Source organism: Anthonomus grandis, chromosome 8 (genome assembly GCF_022605725.1).
Source record: "Anthonomus grandis grandis chromosome 8, icAntGran1.3, whole genome shotgun sequence".
In the NCBI taxonomy this organism is placed as follows: Eukaryota; Metazoa; Arthropoda; class Insecta; order Coleoptera; family Curculionidae; genus Anthonomus; species Anthonomus grandis.
The window spans coordinates 2,606,440-2,625,907 of NC_065553.1; the positions used below are offsets into that span (position 1 = coordinate 2,606,440).

General features: G+C 30.0%; 1 protein-coding gene across 3 annotated transcripts in view; it reads right to left on the reverse strand.

Annotated features, from left to right (window-relative positions):
* The window catches only part of LOC126739895 (synaptogenesis protein syg-2), a 478,733-nt gene that overhangs the window by 36,505 nt on the left and 422,760 nt on the right, over window positions 1-19,468 (reverse strand). For all 3 annotated transcript variants that reach the window (XM_050445716.1, XM_050445717.1, XM_050445718.1), the window contains one exon: window positions 3,935-4,216. In XM_050445716.1, the coding sequence (XP_050301673.1) occupies window positions 3,935-4,216 (282 nt within the window). The remainder of the gene's footprint in view (window positions 1-3,934; window positions 4,217-19,468) is intronic.

The window sequence follows — 19,468 nt, forward strand, 5'->3', positions numbered from 1 at the left end:
AGATGGGTTTAAAGTTCAAAAAGTAAGTAGAAAGTGCGTTTTCAGTTTCAACCGCATTTCATGGTTAGGCACACTTAGATCATCTTGAAATTTCACTTTTTTTTACATAGGAAAACCTATTAGTGACGTGGAGCATTATTTTAAAACGATGGTCAAGGATTCGTGGTTCAAGTCTCACATGGGTTTTAGTGGTCAAATTGTAGGTAAAAAGTGCATTTATCGATTTCTACCGCATCCTTTTCTTTTGTCGGTTTCTCCTTTTTCTATATTAGTAATAAAGGATAATATCCTCATCACTCGAATCACTAGACATTTTTTTAAGGCGCACTGTACTAAAATAATAAAGCATAAAATTCCCCCGATAAATCAGAAGCGAAGTGATTTTATCAGTTGCATCGTGTGCGATTCTTAGTTGGTAACTAGTTTGTGATTTAAATTTCCAATTAGTTGAGTTTCTTTTTAGTTTCTTAATGTGTGGAGGGCCTTAGTTCTATAATAAAATGGGTTGTTTATTTTAAAATAGGATGGTTATAATAAAATTGGTTTACATATTATATGTATACAGGGTGTTTCATTATTATTGCAAAAAAATTCAGGAGGAGTTTCCATGCTTAAAAATAATAAAAAAAGTCCCGAAAAACCTATGACCGCAAATGCTTAATTTCTAAGATACAGGGTGTTAAAGTTTTATTTTTATTTTTGTTTTTTCTTAATAATTTTGGTAGTTATGCAGATATTTTAACGAAAATTGGCATCTGGGGGTTTTTTAATATGGTCAATTCAAATTTAATATTTTAAAACTTTATTTTTCTGAAGTTATTAAACCCACTAGAGACATGATTTCGTAGCGAACTCCAATGATTGTTAGATGGGTTTAAAGGTCAAAAAGTGGGTAAAAACTGCAGTTTATCGATTTTTATCGCATTTCATGGTCCAGCCACGCCTTAAATCATCTTCAAATTTCACTTTTTTTAAATAGTTAACCCCAAAAGAGACATGACGCATCATTTCATAGCGATCGTTAAGGATTCATAAATCTCATCATCATGAATAAACGTTATTAGATTTAACTCCCGAAACGTTGGTTCAAATTAATTTCATTATTCAATAAATTGATCGATTTCGCTTTTTTTAATTTCAATAAAAAATAAAGTCAGGTAGGAAACTAAAAAGAAGTAACGAGCTCAAAGGTATATATTTAAAGCGTCAGCTCCTGGTTATACAGGGTGTTTGACTAAGCGTGGATCGCGACTATAATTCAAAAACTGTCAATCTGATATTATTGTAATTTTTTTTGACATTATAAAAGTGGCCAAGAAAAAATGCTGGAAAAAAATTTTGAGTCGATATTTGGTCATAAGGGGGCGTAATTAAAAGGTCAATAATTTAATTCTAATTTTCTCCGGAATATATTAGCTTGAGGTACCTTTAAGTTAAGATAATTAGAAACCTTGAAATATTTTTTATTATTTTGGTCAAAGATTGGTGTACCGACATTCATAAAGTAGGCGGAGATAGTGAAAGTGTAATTGTTTAAATGGCTATAACTTTTAAAAGACTTGTTCAATTTTGTTCAAAATTGGATTGTTTAAAAATGAAATGTAACTACTTTTAAATATTGTATCCAGTAGTATGTGAAAGTTTTTAGTAAAATTGGCAAGAAGCGTCATTTTAATTAAAAATTGTTACTTTAAATTTGAATGAAAAATTATTATTACCGAAATAAGAATTTTTGATGCTTAATGCGGGTTAAACTAAATAGGTCTATTTTGTTCTTTTTTTCTCAATAATTGAGCGTATGAGCGTAGAGTATTTTCTAGAGTATATAACTTTATAGAGTATTTATAGAGTATAACTTTTTGGTATTTAAATAACCACAGTGAACCGCAAAATTAACCGGACAACGAAAATTTGGTTTTAAATTCAATCTTTAATAACTTTTTCAGTATATTTTTCTGCCGACTTTTGGGTCGTTTTATTCTCATAATGTTTTCATATCGAAGCTATAAAAATGTCAAACTGGTTTGTTGTTATACAGCGGTTAATAAAAACTTGAATTTTAGCCCAAACTTTTAAACACTCTGTGGAAAACCAAATACTGATTCTTTTTCCTGCATTTTCAAGCCCCATCTTTTCTTAACAACTTGTTCTTTAATTAATTCCGATATCTGTATTCTTAAAAAGAAAAAGCACTAGCTTAAAGGAAATAATGTAATAATGCTTTAGTATCAATAATTTGTTTTAAAAATATTGCAAAATTGACTCTTATGACAAAAGAAACATTTAGTGCATGGCACTATAGCATGTCATTACAGATTTAATTTTGTAGTACCTATATTTTTGATTTTTTTAAAGTATTTTTTAAGTTATTTTTGAAAATGTGTTTTGGTGCAGTTGAGTAAGTGATACGTTTAAAAACGATAGGCTCAGAAGTGGTACAAGTCGTTGCTCTACGAGACGATCATCGTCCGATTAGGTATATTGCAGAAAGGCTTGGCCTTATTCAAGTAATGGTGGAGAGGGAAGACGAAGAGCCACAAACGCACTTGAGGATCGATTTCTCATCTTTAAGTTCTTCAAGAGCGAATAGCCTCTGCTCCAGCTTTAGTAAAAAGACTTCCAAATGTTCACGGTAATTTGGTTTTACCTGATACAGTACGAAGATGGTTAGCGGATCAGAATCTAACATCTAGTGTACCTGCTACAAGTCCTCTATTAGGTGGGGGTCATCGAAGGCTGCGCCTGGAGTTTACTCAAATTTATGCAGATTGGCGAAATGTTCCTTTTACAGACTAGTCTCGTTTTACAACATATTCCGCTGAGGGACATCACAGAGTATGGAGAAGGCCCGGAGAAAGATACACTCAATGTTGTTTCTCTCCTAAAGTGCAATTTAGTGGCAAAGGGGTGCTGATGTGGGGTGCTATTTTATTGGAAGCCCCAACAGATTTTTAGTACTTCAAGGGTGTATTAACGCCGAGAAATATATTAGGGAGTGCTTAGAAGAACATGTGGTACCTTGTAAGCCATTTATAGGAGATGCTATTTATATCTTGATGCATGACAATGATCAACCGCATATAGCACAAATAACAAGGCAAGATTTAATCGACGTTGACATTCATGTATTGGATTGGCCCTTAAGAAGTACAGACCTCAATCCTATTGAACAGTTGTGGAATATGCTGGGAAGAAGAGTTAGGCAGAACTACGGTGAGTTTCAAACTTTGGCTGCGTTAGAAAAAGTACTGAAAAGCGAGTGGCAATAAATACCTCAACATGCGATTGTTTCTTTAATTAAATCTATGGCAGAAATAATGACCGTTGTTATTCAAGGCCGTGGAGGAAATACCCGATTTAAAAAAATAAATAAATAAATCTTAATACCGCCGTTATCCATATTTTTTGAAAAGAATTTGTTGCTAATAAAGCATTGTTTCCTTTAAGCCAGTGCTTCTTTTTAAAGAATACAGATATCGGAATGAATCAAAAAACAATTTGTTGAGAAAAGATGGGGCTTGAAAAATGCGGCAAAAAAATCATTGAACTCATGAAATTCAACTTTTTATTAACCCCTGTATAACAACAAATTAGTTGGAAATTTTAGTCGCTTCAAAATGAAAAACTATGACAATAAAACGGCCTAAAACTCGGCAAAAAAATTATGAAAATCGATGCAATACTGAAAAAGTTATTAAGGACTGAATTTCAACCAAATTTTCGTTATCCGATTGATTTTGCGGGCCAGTGTAACTCCGTATATCTTATACAATAATTACTTCAAAAACAAACTTTTACGTTCACGAGTCAGAACACAAAAGGCAATAAAAAAAACAAGTTATTTTTATTGCGGGATTAACCTAAAAACATAAAAAAAAGAAAAAGAAATCATAAATAGGAGGGCCTCTATCAAATTTTATCAAAGATTACTAACCTTTATTCGAAGGCACGACGTCCGGATTTTTATCGTCCTTTTCAAACAAATCCTCGGAGTCGGATCTTAGCGGCAAGGTGACCTTATCCTTAACGGCCAAAAATCTGGGCCTGAGGGCCGCCCTGCTGCCGTCACCGGATCCTCGGGCCCTTCTTCTATTTTCTCGTAACTTAATGGCGGCCAACACAATGACAGTGATGAGCAATAAGACGGTTACGATCCCGGTGAGTATCCCTAATACCGGGGCGATTTCCAGTTGATCTCGAGTGCCCAACGAGAGAACTGGAAATGAACAAACGAAAAGGGTCTTGTCAAATTTGTCAAAATTTCGGTCGTAGAAGTGATGTTTTCTCGCTTGGGATTTCAAGGATCACGGGCCGGAGTAATTAGGAAGGGAAAATTAATATTTGATATTACTTGAGTAGGATGGACAATGTAACGTTGACTTACAGAAATTAAGCCAGCAGTTATTTGTATACCTACTAAATTCAAATTTAAAATAAATTTGTTTAATATACAAGTTACAGCTGTTGACAATAATAATTAATATATTTAGTTGGACCATATTTCGAAATTTATGATAAATAGGATAACGCCGCTTGCACCGATTTTCTATATGCAAAAAACCGTTTGCATATAGAAAAATTTACCTTAAAAACCAAAATATATAGGGTGTTCGTAAATAAATGCAATAAACTTCAGGGGGTGATTCTGCATGGAAAAATAATGACAGTTTGCTGTATAAACGTATGTCCGAAAATGCTTCGTTTTCCGAGATACGGGGTGTTTTTCTTAAAAATCGACTAATTCTTTATTGCTGTGAAACCGGTCGAGACACGTAAATGAAATTTGGAGGGTTTTAAGAGGTGGAGTACGCGCTTAACGGCGGTAGAATACAGTCGACAAGGTCGTTCCGTGATTCTCGAGTGCGAACCGCAAAAAAAGTGCCAAGTATGCGATTAATCCGTGAGAACACTATTGTAGCGGATTTTAAAAACGTTCGAAAAAAGCCGTTTCAAATAGAAATTCATAAATGGATTAAAGAAACATTTAACTTTTCTGTTGACCAAGTGTGTGGCATACAATGTAACACTTTGTCAAAAAAAGTGTACATTAAACTTATATCCAACCTGTTAGTGAAAAATACACTAAAAAAGTTTGAAACCGAATCTCCGAAATTTATCGATAATGAAGGTATAAGGCATGAAATTCCTTTGGAAGAGGAGGGACAAGACGTTGTTTTAAGAATCTATGATCTACCATTAGAATTAGAAGACTGTAAAATTAAGGAATATTTGTCAATATATGGCAGTGTCAAAGGTGTAAGAAGGGAAAAATGCTCCGGCTCGGAATACTATGAAGTGGAGAATGGAATTCGATCGGTCCTTATAACCATGAAAAAGCCAGTACCGTCTTATATTTCAATAGAAAGTTATACATCCCTGGTGGTGTATAAAAACCAAATAAGGACCTGCATGTTATGCAACAAACCTGGGCATGAAAGGCGTGACTGCCCTGATCGTATCGTAGCTCGTATTCAGGAAATTCGTAGGCCACAGGCACCTGTGCCTACTGAATCAACAAATAAGGAAGCTATACTCCGAGATAATAATCAAAAATAAATACAATAATGACAATGGCCACAACTCAGAACAACCCCTATCGGAATCGGAATCCAATAGTACACAAACTCCAGACGAAATCATAAGTATTAAAGAGGCACAGCCTCCTTCTCCCGATATAATTGAAGCGACACCACAGGACCAAAGCCATCATATGGAAGGCAATGGAGGATCAAAGCGATGTAGAGATGCTCTTACATCCAGCGAAGAAGAAGGATTTAAACCCCTTAAGACTAAATTTCGAAAGGATAAAAAAACCGGTCAATATGTCTTAGGTGAACAGTCTAGTGAGGTTGACAATGAAGAATGTGAAGTGGAGAAAACAAGTGATAATGAAAATTAAATTAAAAAAAAGGATATCTACTGTAAGTTAAAATATCTTGTTAATTTTTAGGATTAAGTTAATAATTTCTGTGGGGTATTTTTTTTCTCTATATCGCTATTAATGGCTCAATTAACAACAATATGTTCCATAAATATAAATGGTATTAGAAATAATATAAACCAGTCACTCTTATCAGATTTTATTAAAAAGTATGATATAGATATTTGCTTTTTACAAGAAGTTAATACCGATTGTATAAAAACCTTAAAAGGATATGATTTTTATACAAATCTAGGGCCAGATAATAGGGGAACAGGCTTTGTATATAGAACAGGTATTTCTGTACAAGATATTTTATACTCACCAGATGGTAGGATTATCTCAGGGACATTTAATAGCATACGGTATGTTAATATATATGCACCTTCTGGTTCAAACAAGAATAAAGAAAGAAATCTGTTTTTTCAAAATAATATGTCAATTCATTTAAACTTCGATGGGCCAGTAACTCTTTTAGGCGATTTTAATTGTATAATTAAAAAGAAAGACTCAAAAAATCCGACAACAATAAATAAAATACTAGAAAAAATTGTACAAAATTTAAAACTTATTGACATATGGGAACTTAAGTACAAAAATAGGGTAAACTTTACATTTTTCAGATCTCAAGCTGCCTCTCGCATAGATAGGGTTTATATAAGCAAGGAACATAAATATTTGGTACATAAATGTGATACATATGCTGTCCCTTTCTCAGACCATCATGCTTTGATTTTCTTATTAAAAAATGACCATACAGTTAAAACAATTAAGTATGGATATGGATATTGGACGCTAAAAAAATCTACTTTGCTCGAAAATATAGACAACTTTAAATCAGAAATAGCTCAAATTAAAAGACATCCCCTGTATGAAAAAAATTTTTTAGATTGGTGGTTTAGAATTTTCAAAAAAAGAACATTAAATTTTTTCAAAAATATTGATATTAATATCGCAGTAGATAGACGAGACACTTTAAATTTTTATTATTCGGCCTTACATCAAGCGAAAGAAAAATTAAATTCTGGAGAAAATTATTTTAAAGAATATACCGAAATTAAAAATACCATATTCTACATAAAAGAAAAATACGTCATGCAAAACTTTAATAATAAAAGTCAGGACCTAGTAAATGATAAATTTAGCCTTTATGATATTATGAGAAAGAGAAAACAATCCAATTCCGCGATAACAAATTTAAAAACAGAGCAGGGACAAGACCTAACTACCACAAATAGCATTCTCAAGTACTCTAAAAATTATTTTAAAGACAAGTTTAAAAATCGAGAGACCATAGACAAAGATACAAAATGCTTACTTGCGCATATTAAGAAAAAAATTTCAGATATAGATAATCATTACATAACACAAAAAATAACAAAACAAGAAATCTTAGGAGTCCTAAATTTATCTCAAAATAAAAAAATGCCTGGCCTTGATGGACTTGCTATGAATTTTATAAAACTTTCTTTTCTGAGATAGGTGATGAATTGGAAAAGTTGTATAATAGTTTCCTAATTGATCTAGTTAGACCACCAGAAAATTTCTGTGATGGAGTGATTATATTAATTCCAAAGGAAAAAAATGCAAATTTTTTAAGTGCATTTCGGCCTATAACGCTTCTTAATTGTGACTATAAAATCTTTACAAAAATTTTGACCAATCGTCTTAAAATCTACTCAGAAAAAATAATAAGCAAAGAACAATCATGTGGGGCAAACTACTCAATATTTAACAACTTACTGTTAATAAGAGACTTAGTAATCCATTCGGAAAATAACTCTCAAATATCGGGAGGGATATTAAGCTTAGATTTTCATCAGGCTTTTGATAGAGTTAATCATAATTATCTCTGGCAAGTTATGCAGAAATTTGGATTTGATATGAAACTAATAAATGTAATTAAAAACCTATACAATAACTCATTCTCAAAAATTTTAATAAATGGCTGCATCTCGGATTCATTTCAGATTCTTAGCTCTGTAAGACAAGGTTGTCCCTTATCTATGCTTCTTTTTGCTTTAAGCCTAGAACCCTTTTTGTACCTGGTCAAATTTGTGATAGAGGGAATTAATATTAATAATCAAAATTTTAAAATTGCAGCCTTTGCTGATGATGTAAATATATTTTTAAAAAACAAAAATGACTTAGATCAAATTCAAAACATAATTGACATATTTACCAAGGGAACCAACGCAAAAATAAATTACAATAAATCTGAAATTTTATTATTAGGTAATTGGAAGTCTGATCGTTCTCACCTAAATAATTTTATTGTAAAAAAAAATATAAAAATTCTAGGAATGCAAGTATACAACAATTTTAAAGAAATGGTTAATGAAAATTGGATTAATATTATAAAAAATATACAAAACTTTCTAATAAAAAATCAGCTGCGAAATTTGGATATAATAAGAAGAAATTGGGTAATTAATATTTATGCTTTAGCAAAATTATGGTACATTGCACAGATAATTCCTATGACTCATCAAATCAGTCAAAAAATTGTTTGCATTACAGGAAAATATATCTGGGCAGGAAGACTATATAGAGTTAAAAGACAACAATTAGAACTGCCGATCCAAAATGGCGGTTTAATTTTAATAAATATTGAAACAAAGACTCTTGCACTTCTTTTAAAAACTCAATTTTATTCATGAACAAATCAACCCTCAAAAATTTGGTATAAATCATACTGTAACAGTGTTTTTGACCCACAGAATAATAACTTAAATAATAAATTTTGTAAAGATATTAGGTCTAAAATAGAAAAATTTCAACTTATTTTTGACCCAGATAGATTAATTCATACAAAAGATATATACATCTCAATAATGTTAAAACAAAATATAAAACCCGAATTTGAATTAAAAAATCCCCAGACAAACTGGAAAATCATTTGGTCAATAATACGGAACAGAAATATACCGACTAAATGGCGGAGTTCTGTATACCTAGCTATAAATAATGCAGTTCCAATATTGGAGAAAATTTTTAAACATGGGATGTCCAATAGTCCAGATTGTCAAAATTGCTTCACAATCGAAACATTATGGCACAAAATTAAAAACTGTATTAAATCCATCACGGTCTGGAATTGAGTCAGCAACCTTGTATTAATAAAATTTGGAAAAAATATTAATAGTCATAGCACAATACTAAAATTATTAGAAACAAAAATTAATAACGTAAAGGACAGAAATGTCTGGCAGTTTTTCATATGTGCTTTAATATTTTATAATTTAGAAAAGCAAGATGGAAACCTTGAAAATTTTGTTCAAATATTGAGAATAGAAAGATTTAAAAAGGTTAAAACAGGGACCATACAATATATGTCAAAAAAAGTATTTAGTTTTTAGGTTTTAAGTTGAATTTAGTATATAACATATTAATATACAAATTGCGGATAAGAATCACAATACACTTATTTTGTAATATTTATTTATTTTTTGTTTTTGTTTTGTTTGTATATATGTATATATATACATTTCTTTTTCTCTCATGCTATTAATACTTAGATAAAGTATTTAGGCTCGTATTTAGGTATGCTCCTTTTATTTTTATAGAATAACTGTTAAATTTGTGATAACTAGTTATAATTTTAAATTGTAACAATATTTTGATAATAAAGGTTTTTTAAAAAAAAAAAAAAGAGGTAGTTATCGCGCTTTTTTTGACATGGCATTAAGAATTTTATGTTCACCATTGGCGCGCATACGGGTAATGATCTCAATTTTTTTAAAGAAAAAAATAATACGCCACTGATATATTTTAAATTAAAAATAATTTTTAAATTCCTTGTTCAATTTGTGACAAAAAACCTCTTTCACCTTTTTTTCGTATGTGGCGTCGTTTTTATGCAAAAAAAACATCTTGACGCGTATTTTTCATTTCTTTAATACATTATCAACGACTATCTAATACAACAACATTAAACCAAAACAATAATAGAAAATAACAATACTAAAATTTTAAATAGGCGCAAAGCTGCAACAAGTATTCAAAATGACCTTCCTCAGACGTTACACAAGATTCAACTCTTCGCCTCATTGATTCTCGTATTCGCGCAAATATTCCTAATGTATTTTTTATTATCTCACAGCCGGCTATCATCAGGTCATCCACATTTTCAACGGGAGTGGAATAAACTAATGACTTAAGAAAACCCCGAAGGCAAAAATCTAGAGGATTTAAACCTGGCGATCCAGCAGGCCATTGTTCTGTACCTCGCCTACATATCTAAGTGATTTGGAAATACTGTAACTACGTGATTACGTACATTGATACTAAAATGGGCACCATCATGCATCAACCATGAGTGTTGCCTAGGTTTAAGGTTTAAGGTAAGTTTCTTCTGTTAGGCGTTGTGGGAGAAAATATGGGCCGATTAAATGATCGTCAATTAAACCAAGCTATACATTTACTAAAAACTGATGCTGAAAATGAGCCTCAAAGATTTCATGTGGATTCTCCTCAGCCCATAAGTGATTGTTACGGAAATTTCGTATGCAATGTTTTCCAAAAGGAGCCTCGTCAGTAAATAAAATACCATTTGAAAAATTAGGAATTTAAGCGACGATTAATGAAGAATCCATTGGCAAAAAAATAGACGCGGAAAAAAGTCTCTAGGTAGTAGAGCTTGTACACGTTAAATATGAAATGAATACAAATGATTTTCTTTAAAAATTTTAAACACAGTGAAGTTGCTTACATTCAATATGTTGGCAATTTTTCGAGTATTTGTTTTAGGTAACTCCGCAATTAACTCTAGAACTGCTTCTTTGTTGCACCGTTCGTACTTGTCGACGGTGCACACAGGCGAAAATCGGGGAAAAGCCGGCCATAAATAGTAGTAGTGCTGATATGAACCACAAACATATTTAATCATAAGAAAATGTTAAAAAATAATATAACACGTTCATTTTAAACATTTTTTTAAATCCCCCCGCCCCCCTTGGGTTCATTTATTGCATTACATAGGCGCTGCGTAAGTACGCATTTCCTTAAAAAAATTTCAAAATGTTATTATTTTAAGAATTTTTCAGTTAAGAGTTTAAAATTCATAATACGGAAAATTTTTGAAATAAAATTCAAAATGTTGAGACTTTTGATAATATAAGTACCTGAGTTTAATAAAATTTCTTATTAAAAATTACTAAATAAAGTTGTGATTTGTTTGTTTTTGTGCTATTTAATTTTACAAGTAACCTTTGCTTTGTGTGTAAAAATAAGCAATTAAAATACATGTTAAGAGTAATATATTTAAGTATGTAAAGTATATACAGAGCTTACTTTACAATAACTTTGTAATAAAAGTAAAGCCTAACCTATCTTAATAATAATTAAAATCAATCAATATCTTCACTATCACTTTCATCAGCAGAAATTGTTGGTTCATCAAAAAATGCCAAAACTTCTAAAGGGTACTATTTAAGCTTTTTAGCAGATGATTTTTTCATATTGGAGATTAAAGGATCAGAAGATATTAAGAGATTACAAAATATATCTTCCATGTTTTGTTTTCTTGAAAACTTCCGTGCATGAAATTCTCTGAATCTTTTAATATCTTTATTTCTTGATTTCTGGGCTTCTTCGCTAAGTTGCCCAATTGGAACCAAAAAATATGATATTATATCAGAACTGTGCATTAAGATTTTATGCACGGAAGTTGGCATATTGTACCACGGATACAATTCTACAAATTTTCCGGCCGTATCATGACAGTAATCCTTAAAACTATCGATTTTAATATGAAAACCACTAGAAATTGTTAATAAAATTACTCTGAATCTAAATATCAAATCTTGATTAATGCCTGTAATTTCCGAAGCTTTAGCAGCATTCTTAAAAAAACGGCGAGCAGTGTTGCCGTCATTAGTACTTCCAAAACCAGGTTTTGGTCGGCCAACCAATAGTCCCATTTCTTTAAAAAATAAGTCTTGGATTCGTTTTTTGGCATTTGCAAGTTTTTCTTTGTTTTCCTGGCCTCGCGCTTGCCATTGCTTAAATTCCATCTTATAAGATAGATGCAGCAAACACTCAAAAAAACGAATTCAAGCATGTAAAGATGACAAACCAAATTGAAATCTAGATTCGTCAGCAATTTTCTGTTTTAAAACCTTATCGATATTGTTAAAATCTTTGGATGTTACATTACACAAATAGCATCTCTGAGTTGAAGTATTTTCAGTAACAGCATTACACAATTTGCCATCTATCATTGTAAAATATGAAATGTGTTTTAAAAATACATTGTTTCCTTGAATATCAAGCTTTGTTGGTTGCAAATCTGAAATTTGTTGGTCAAAATATTGCTTTTCTCTCACTGATAACTCTGTTGTTTCATGCCTAAACTGGACCCTAAGAGGTCTACAGAATCGTGTGAAGGAAGTTCTGGGATTTTCCCAGATTACAAACTTATCTTTTGATTTCGGATCACCGTTAATGAGCTGAATTGGTACCATTGATGTTAAAAAGATATTAGCATCTGAAATATTGGACTCTGCAAACTGCTGTTTGTATTGACTCATCCCAGAACTCCCGTCACACCCTCATTTGCAAATTAAATTTAAATTATTATATTTTTCTTGGTTTAAAGAATTTAAAACTTCTTTTAGGGACTCAAATAACCTTAAAGATGTATGATCCAGCAAACTTTGAAGAGGTACTTCAGCAACATCCTCAGAAATGTTTAGGTTTTCTGGGTAGCACCTTTTTTTTGCGGCAGTTATTGACTCATAATTAGGATAAAGAGTTGACCTATGGCTTTTTGCCGAATTTCTTATAAGATTGTATTGAAATTTTGTCAATTTAGCCTCTACAAAAAGCGATAAGGCTTCGTCCGCTGAAAATGGTATTTCACATTCTTTTTCAAGAGATTTTTTATATATTGATGCACGGGTTGGTGATGAGAATGCAACATTTTTTAACACATCTGCTTCATCCAGTTTACCTTCGGACCTAAACTTCATTTGAGCAGCAAATGTTAGTTCTTCAGGGCTTCGATCTGCTCGCATCTGTTCAGTTCTTCTTCTTTTTGATCGGTCACTTACATCTAAAAATCCAGTGAATGGCCTCCCTCTACTCGATAGAGTTGTATCCTGCATTTCGGCTGGTTGAGCTTCATTCATTGCAGAAGAAAATTCCAACTCAATATTTAACTAATCTCGATTTTTATTTTCAAATGCAGTTTTATTTCTTGATGCTGATGACCATTTTGTGTCATATTTCTCGATGAATTTATATGTGACTTTTGAAGACTCTTCTGACAAGCGTTCAACTCGCATGGTAGAGGTCACTTTTTATTAAATTATTTTTGGTATAAGTAATTCAAAAAAAAATTCATTAGTCAAATTTTGTAAATTCATTAATTAGATAGCCACGACGACAGCTTATTAGCCATAAAGACGCGATATTTCAAATATTGTTGTCAACGTAAGTTTAAAGACCCTAATTTGCCCCTTTTAATAGTTGAGGAGACACTGACAGATTTAAGATAATAAATAATGATTAATAGGATAGTTAGTGGAAAAGCAGGATTATCATAATCTCAAGTAACTCTTTTCATAATCTAATATTTAACGTTCTAATTAGGTATATAAATTTTATACAATATAATTAACTAATGAGACTTATCGAAGACCTATTTTAGTTCTTTCACGAACAGTAAGCCTTACCCCTATATTTATTTTTTTGTGTGGAAAAAAAAACCGAAACGACTCCTTTGTTTATTTAAGAAATCATTAACTTAATTGTATCAGCCAAGTTTATCATTTATCAAGAAAAAGTAAATTGTGCTATTTGACAATTGGATATCACATGATATTCAAAGTAAACTAATTTAAATTTATGTAATTTATTTAGTAAATTGATTAAGTTTAACGTTATCTATTTCGATACTACTGTCCTTAACTACTTCGTCACATAGTCGCTTTCAAGAAATAAAATAGGTTTTTTTACGTTTTTACTTTAAAACTTTCATATTATATGAGAAAAGTATAGATATAAAAACTGGTTTGCTCCCATACATCTTTTTATTTTATTTTTTTTTTTTAATATTTTTTGGATAGCTGGATAAGGTCTATACTTTCTGGTATCTGCAGTGGGTAATTTGCAATTGAATCGGAATATTTTATTTTGTTTTATATACTGTTTATTCACATACTTAATATTTTTTTGGTAATACTTTATGCTCGACAAACTTTATTTGTCCATTTTTTTTCCCGATATTTCCTTTCTGCTTCCTTGTATTTTCCTCATTCTTATCCAATTGCCCTGGTACCTACGCTAAAGTGAGAAGAATGTTAGAAAAAAGTACCTAGGAGAAAAAGGTAAACGAGCAGTAGCAAGAATTAACGCGCACGCGAGACTTGAGATACGGCTTTACGGCTTCTAATTTACTGTGCCAAGGGTTCGACCTATTTTACCCTTATTTGTGCTCGAGCAAGTCGAGCTTTGTTAATATCTAACTACTTCACATTTACCGCCCAATATAAATACTGAGGACTGAGTCAGGGTATAAAGAAAAATTGAACTAATAACTAGAATCAGCTTCCCTTATCAAAAACAGTCCACTTAAAAACCATCTAATCAAGAACAAATCAAAAACTATAGATTTTTTTATCATCTATAACTTTCTTTAAAAGCATTTTTTCTCAGGCAATTAACTATTTTCTGAAATATTTTTTTCATTAAGCCACCCTTAACCTCCCACCCACCCCACATAACTTACCAGTAAAAAATGGTTTTCAAAAATCATTGTTTTCCAAAACAATACACATGAATAACAGCTGGTTTCATCATTCAAGATCTAATGTAATAACACAATTTGTTTATTTAAATTTGATATAATTATATTTATGTATATTAATAAATATTTAATACAAAAATAGTACTGTTAAATGGATATTATGGACGAAAAACGGTGATTTTTCTAAAGAATTTTTTGCTAAACAAATGATTGGGGTAGGTGGGAGGGTAAGGGTTGTGTTGATGAAAAACAACGTTTTTGCAGAAAATATATATTCAATAATTTATTTAAATTTAAAATAAATTTATATCTAAATATTTAGTATAAAAACAGCGTTATTAGATTTAATAATATGGACGAAAAACAGTGATTCTTCAGTAGAATTTCATTCAATATTTGAGGTGTATTAATCAAGTATAAAAACTAGAGAAGTAAATCTCGAGTCGATTTTTTTAAATGCCGTAATTTTCTCCCTTTTGGAATATGATATACGTATATTCTACAGTTTAATCAATATACCTTGATTATATATGGTTAATAAATATACCAAAACTGAAAATTTACTAAAAAGTCGTTTAGGATTTACATATTTAACGATAATAATATCATCTGTTGCTTGGGTAATTTCTGGAATGAGACGTCGTTCTTTTATTTCACCAATATCAATGATCATTAGAACATTTTTAAATAAATTATTTCAACAGCTTGAAAAATCTTATCTTGTCTATTTTTTCTTATAAGGAAATTTCACATTATATTTGTTTATCTCATCAAATCATTATTTTCAGTTATTAGTCTCCCACACCTTCTATCACATTACAAGTACAAATTGTCATAAGTTCATTTATAAATCGAGTAATAAACCCATTCATGTATAATTTATATCAAATTTGTTTCATAAATAAAATAGGTGAAACTCAACGTAAAAAAAATTAATTCGCATTATATAACACGATTAAAAAAAATCAAATGAAAATGATGATGTCTTTCTGGTTTATGCTTAAATAATCATTTTTTTAATTATTTTGATGAAAAATAATTATGCAGAGTAATCCGAGGAGTGTGGAACTTTGACGTTTAATATCTGAAAAACTATTAACTCTATAGATAACTAAATTGACTTACCAAATTGACAAATTAATAATTAATAACTAAATTATTTTCTATAAAAAAGGTTTTATGCATTTTTTTTTTAATGAATAATTTTCGAGAAAACGAAAAAATTTAGTATGAAAAACCATACTAAATCATAAATTATCCAACATTGTACTCCATAAAAGTCTATTCTTTGGACCTATATTAGTTAAATTTTGTAAAATCAATTAGATAACAACGATGACAGCTTATCACCATCAAGACGCGTTATTTCAAATACTGTTGTCAACGTAGATCTAAAGACCCTAATTGGTTTCTTTTAATAGTTGAGGAGACACTGATGGATTTAAGATAATAAATAATCATTAATAGGATCGTTAATGGAGAGGCAGGTTCATGTGTCATAAAACTTTTTTAACCAGCTAATATTTAACGTTATAATTAGATATATATTTCTATGTACAATTTACTTAACTAATGAGACATATAGAAACCCTATTTTGATTCTTTTGGGAACAAGCGTTACATACCTATAATTAATTTTTTTTGTCTGAAAAGGGAATGACCGAAAGACCTTCTTTGTTCATTTAAGAAATCATTAATTTAATTGTATCGACCGAGTTCATCATTTATCAAGAAAAAAGTGGATTGTGCTTTTTGTAACTGGATTTCAAGTAATTTATGAAGTAAACTAATTTTCACTTAAGTTATTTAATTAGGTGTAATTTATATGGTAAATTTCTCGTTATCTGTTTCGCCACCACTGTCGTCCATGCCTGTATCAAATTATAAAAGACCATTCTTGAGAGCCTCATCAATTTCACGTCTAACTTGATTAATATAACGAGCTTAAAGCGCCTTACTGAATATTTCTGTCAATTAATGCAACGAGTTTCTTTTCTTAAAAGCAACTTTATAATTGGAGGACGATATAATTTTATTTCATTGAGAAACTTTTCTGCAAACTTTTCGTTATTTGGAGCATAATTCTAAGTAGCCAAAACGGAATTTTTCGGACCAACATTTTTAAACCGATTTAAACCAGTAAAATAATAGAAAAAAAAACAATTAATCCCGATATTTATAAGATTTGTAATTTGAATACTATTTAGATTAGTGTCCAGGAAATGTCATCGTGCCTTAAGGTCTCCTATATTCAGGACATGTCCTGAGCCATACCGGGGCTCACTATGTATTGTTTGAAATCCGGGTAAAATAACGAGCGGTAGCAGTTTTAATGAAATAAGTTTTGAGTGTAACTTGTTTGAGGTTTGGAGTGAAATGTAATTACATTTCCTAAGTTAAACAGGACGATGCGTTGTTTGTCGCTGTTACGACGTGCTACGAATTAGGCAGGGAAGGACTACTTGTTTTGCCTTCTCATCAATATTATTAATCAGTGGTTATTTGCTCAAATTATACTGATAATCTTTTTTGCTAAAACTCCAAACAAGTAACGACTGACAAAAGAACAATTCTATTATTATAATATCTAAAGTGCACCAGCTAGATCTATCTATTTCAGCATTGAATAAAACTCCGCCAATTCTTATCAGTCGATTTGAACAAGTGATTATTTATTATTATTGTAAGTTAGATCAAAATACAATATCGATTAATTCGAAACACAAAAAGTGCCCTTTTTCGGAAATTTCGCATTTTCGCGTACTTGAAGTTTTTTTAGGCGTAATAACTCTTACATTAACTTTCACTTCTTTGATACCTCGGTTTCCTAACATACACCTTATTCTTTAGGTAACCTCTCCACACACAGAAAAAAGTCTGGTGCCGTCAGATCTGGAGAACAAGGAGGTCAGACCACGACACATTTTTTCGTTCTATCATATTGTGTATGAATATGATTTATTTTGTATTATAATCTTTGTTTTCTATAATATAATAAAACGTGTTCTATAAATGTGTAAACTAATCTTCCTTAATTCTTATATTAATAAATATTTTACAATATAAGATTAGATACAGTAATTACTTTCTTGTAATCAGCCTCTTTACTAATTTAGTTACATAAACAATGCCTTAATATATATCAAGAAAAATAGGTTTAATTTGACCTTTAAAGGTTAGAAAACACCCAGAAATCATGTTTATAATTTATGCATCCTAGGCAGTTGCCCAAGCAACACATTATGTATATATATATATATATATATATATATATATATATATATATATATATATATATATATATATATATATATATATATATATAAAATATATAAAATATATATAAACATTTAGCAAATATATATATATATATATATATATATATATATATATATATATATATATATATATATATATATATTTGCTAAATGTTTAACGAATATTTAGTACATTTTTGGTTTTGGTATATTTATCAACAATATATTGTCAAGGAATAATTATTAAACAGTAGAATATACGTACATCATATACCATTCAGTTTATAGTACGTACTTCTCTAAAGAGTACACAATATATTATACTTAAATATTTAACTTTTATAAAATAATAATCGTATATTATTAACATGTATTAAGTGTTATTGGTAAACGTGAATAAACATAATATTAAATTCCTCAACGTATATCACTCAGACATTTTATCCGAAGTTCAACCAAAAATGTACACCTGGTGTAAAGCAAAAATAAACGTTGATTTAACTATGGCGTGTTGCTTGGATGGGGTTGAATTGTGCTTTGAGAGTAAAAAATATTCATAAGTTATGGTTCAAGAGCAACAAAAATTATTAAAAAATGACTGGAAATTAATTATTATATTATTACAAGGAATTGAGGCAAAATTTTGCTTTGAAAAATGACTGAAAAAAATGGCTTTAAATATCCTAAAAACCCTAAAAAACTATTTTGAAAATCATTAGATTTTCCAGAATTTTTTTTATAGGGGTGGAATTTTCTGGTGAAAATCCATTTTTTTCTTAATTTTGAAAAGCTATATGTCAAAAAATACCAAACGACCGACTTTTTTAGTAATTCCGCATGATTCAGCCAATTTTAAATGTTCTATAAACGCCAAGAAAATAAATTGTAAATTATTATTTTCTCTCAGAAAAAAATTTATAAGTACAATTTAAAGGTAAACTAATTTTTTTTCCTTAATTTTAAAGAGCTATATCTCGAAAAATATCAAAGCAATGACTTACTCTAAGTAGTACCGAACTATTAGGAACACTTAAAATATTAAAAAAATAATTTGGAAATCATTTGTTTTTCCAGAAATAAAATCTTCAGATAAAAATATATGTTTTCTCAATTTTGAAGGGTAAAATATTGAATGAACAAAATCTTAATTAATAAATAAATAAATAATAATTCAATTATAAACGTAAAATATTAATTGAACAAAGTTCCCAGTAGTACCAATTGATTCAGAAAACTGTAAATATCTTAGAAATGTTGGAAAAAAATTCAAACTATTAATTTTTCCAGAAAAAATTTCCATAAAAATGCAATTTTCAGATGAAAACCTTTGAAGAGCCATATCTCGAAAAATATCAAACGTATGACTTTTCCAGTTATATCGAACGATTAAGGAGTCTCATTATATTCTAAAAACTTTAAGAAATTAATTTTAAAATTATTAGTTTTTCCAGAAAAAAATTCATACAAGTAAAATAAACTTTTTTCTCTATAAAGACAATAATTTTGTTTAATCATTTTTAAGTATCTAGATTAAATAAATTA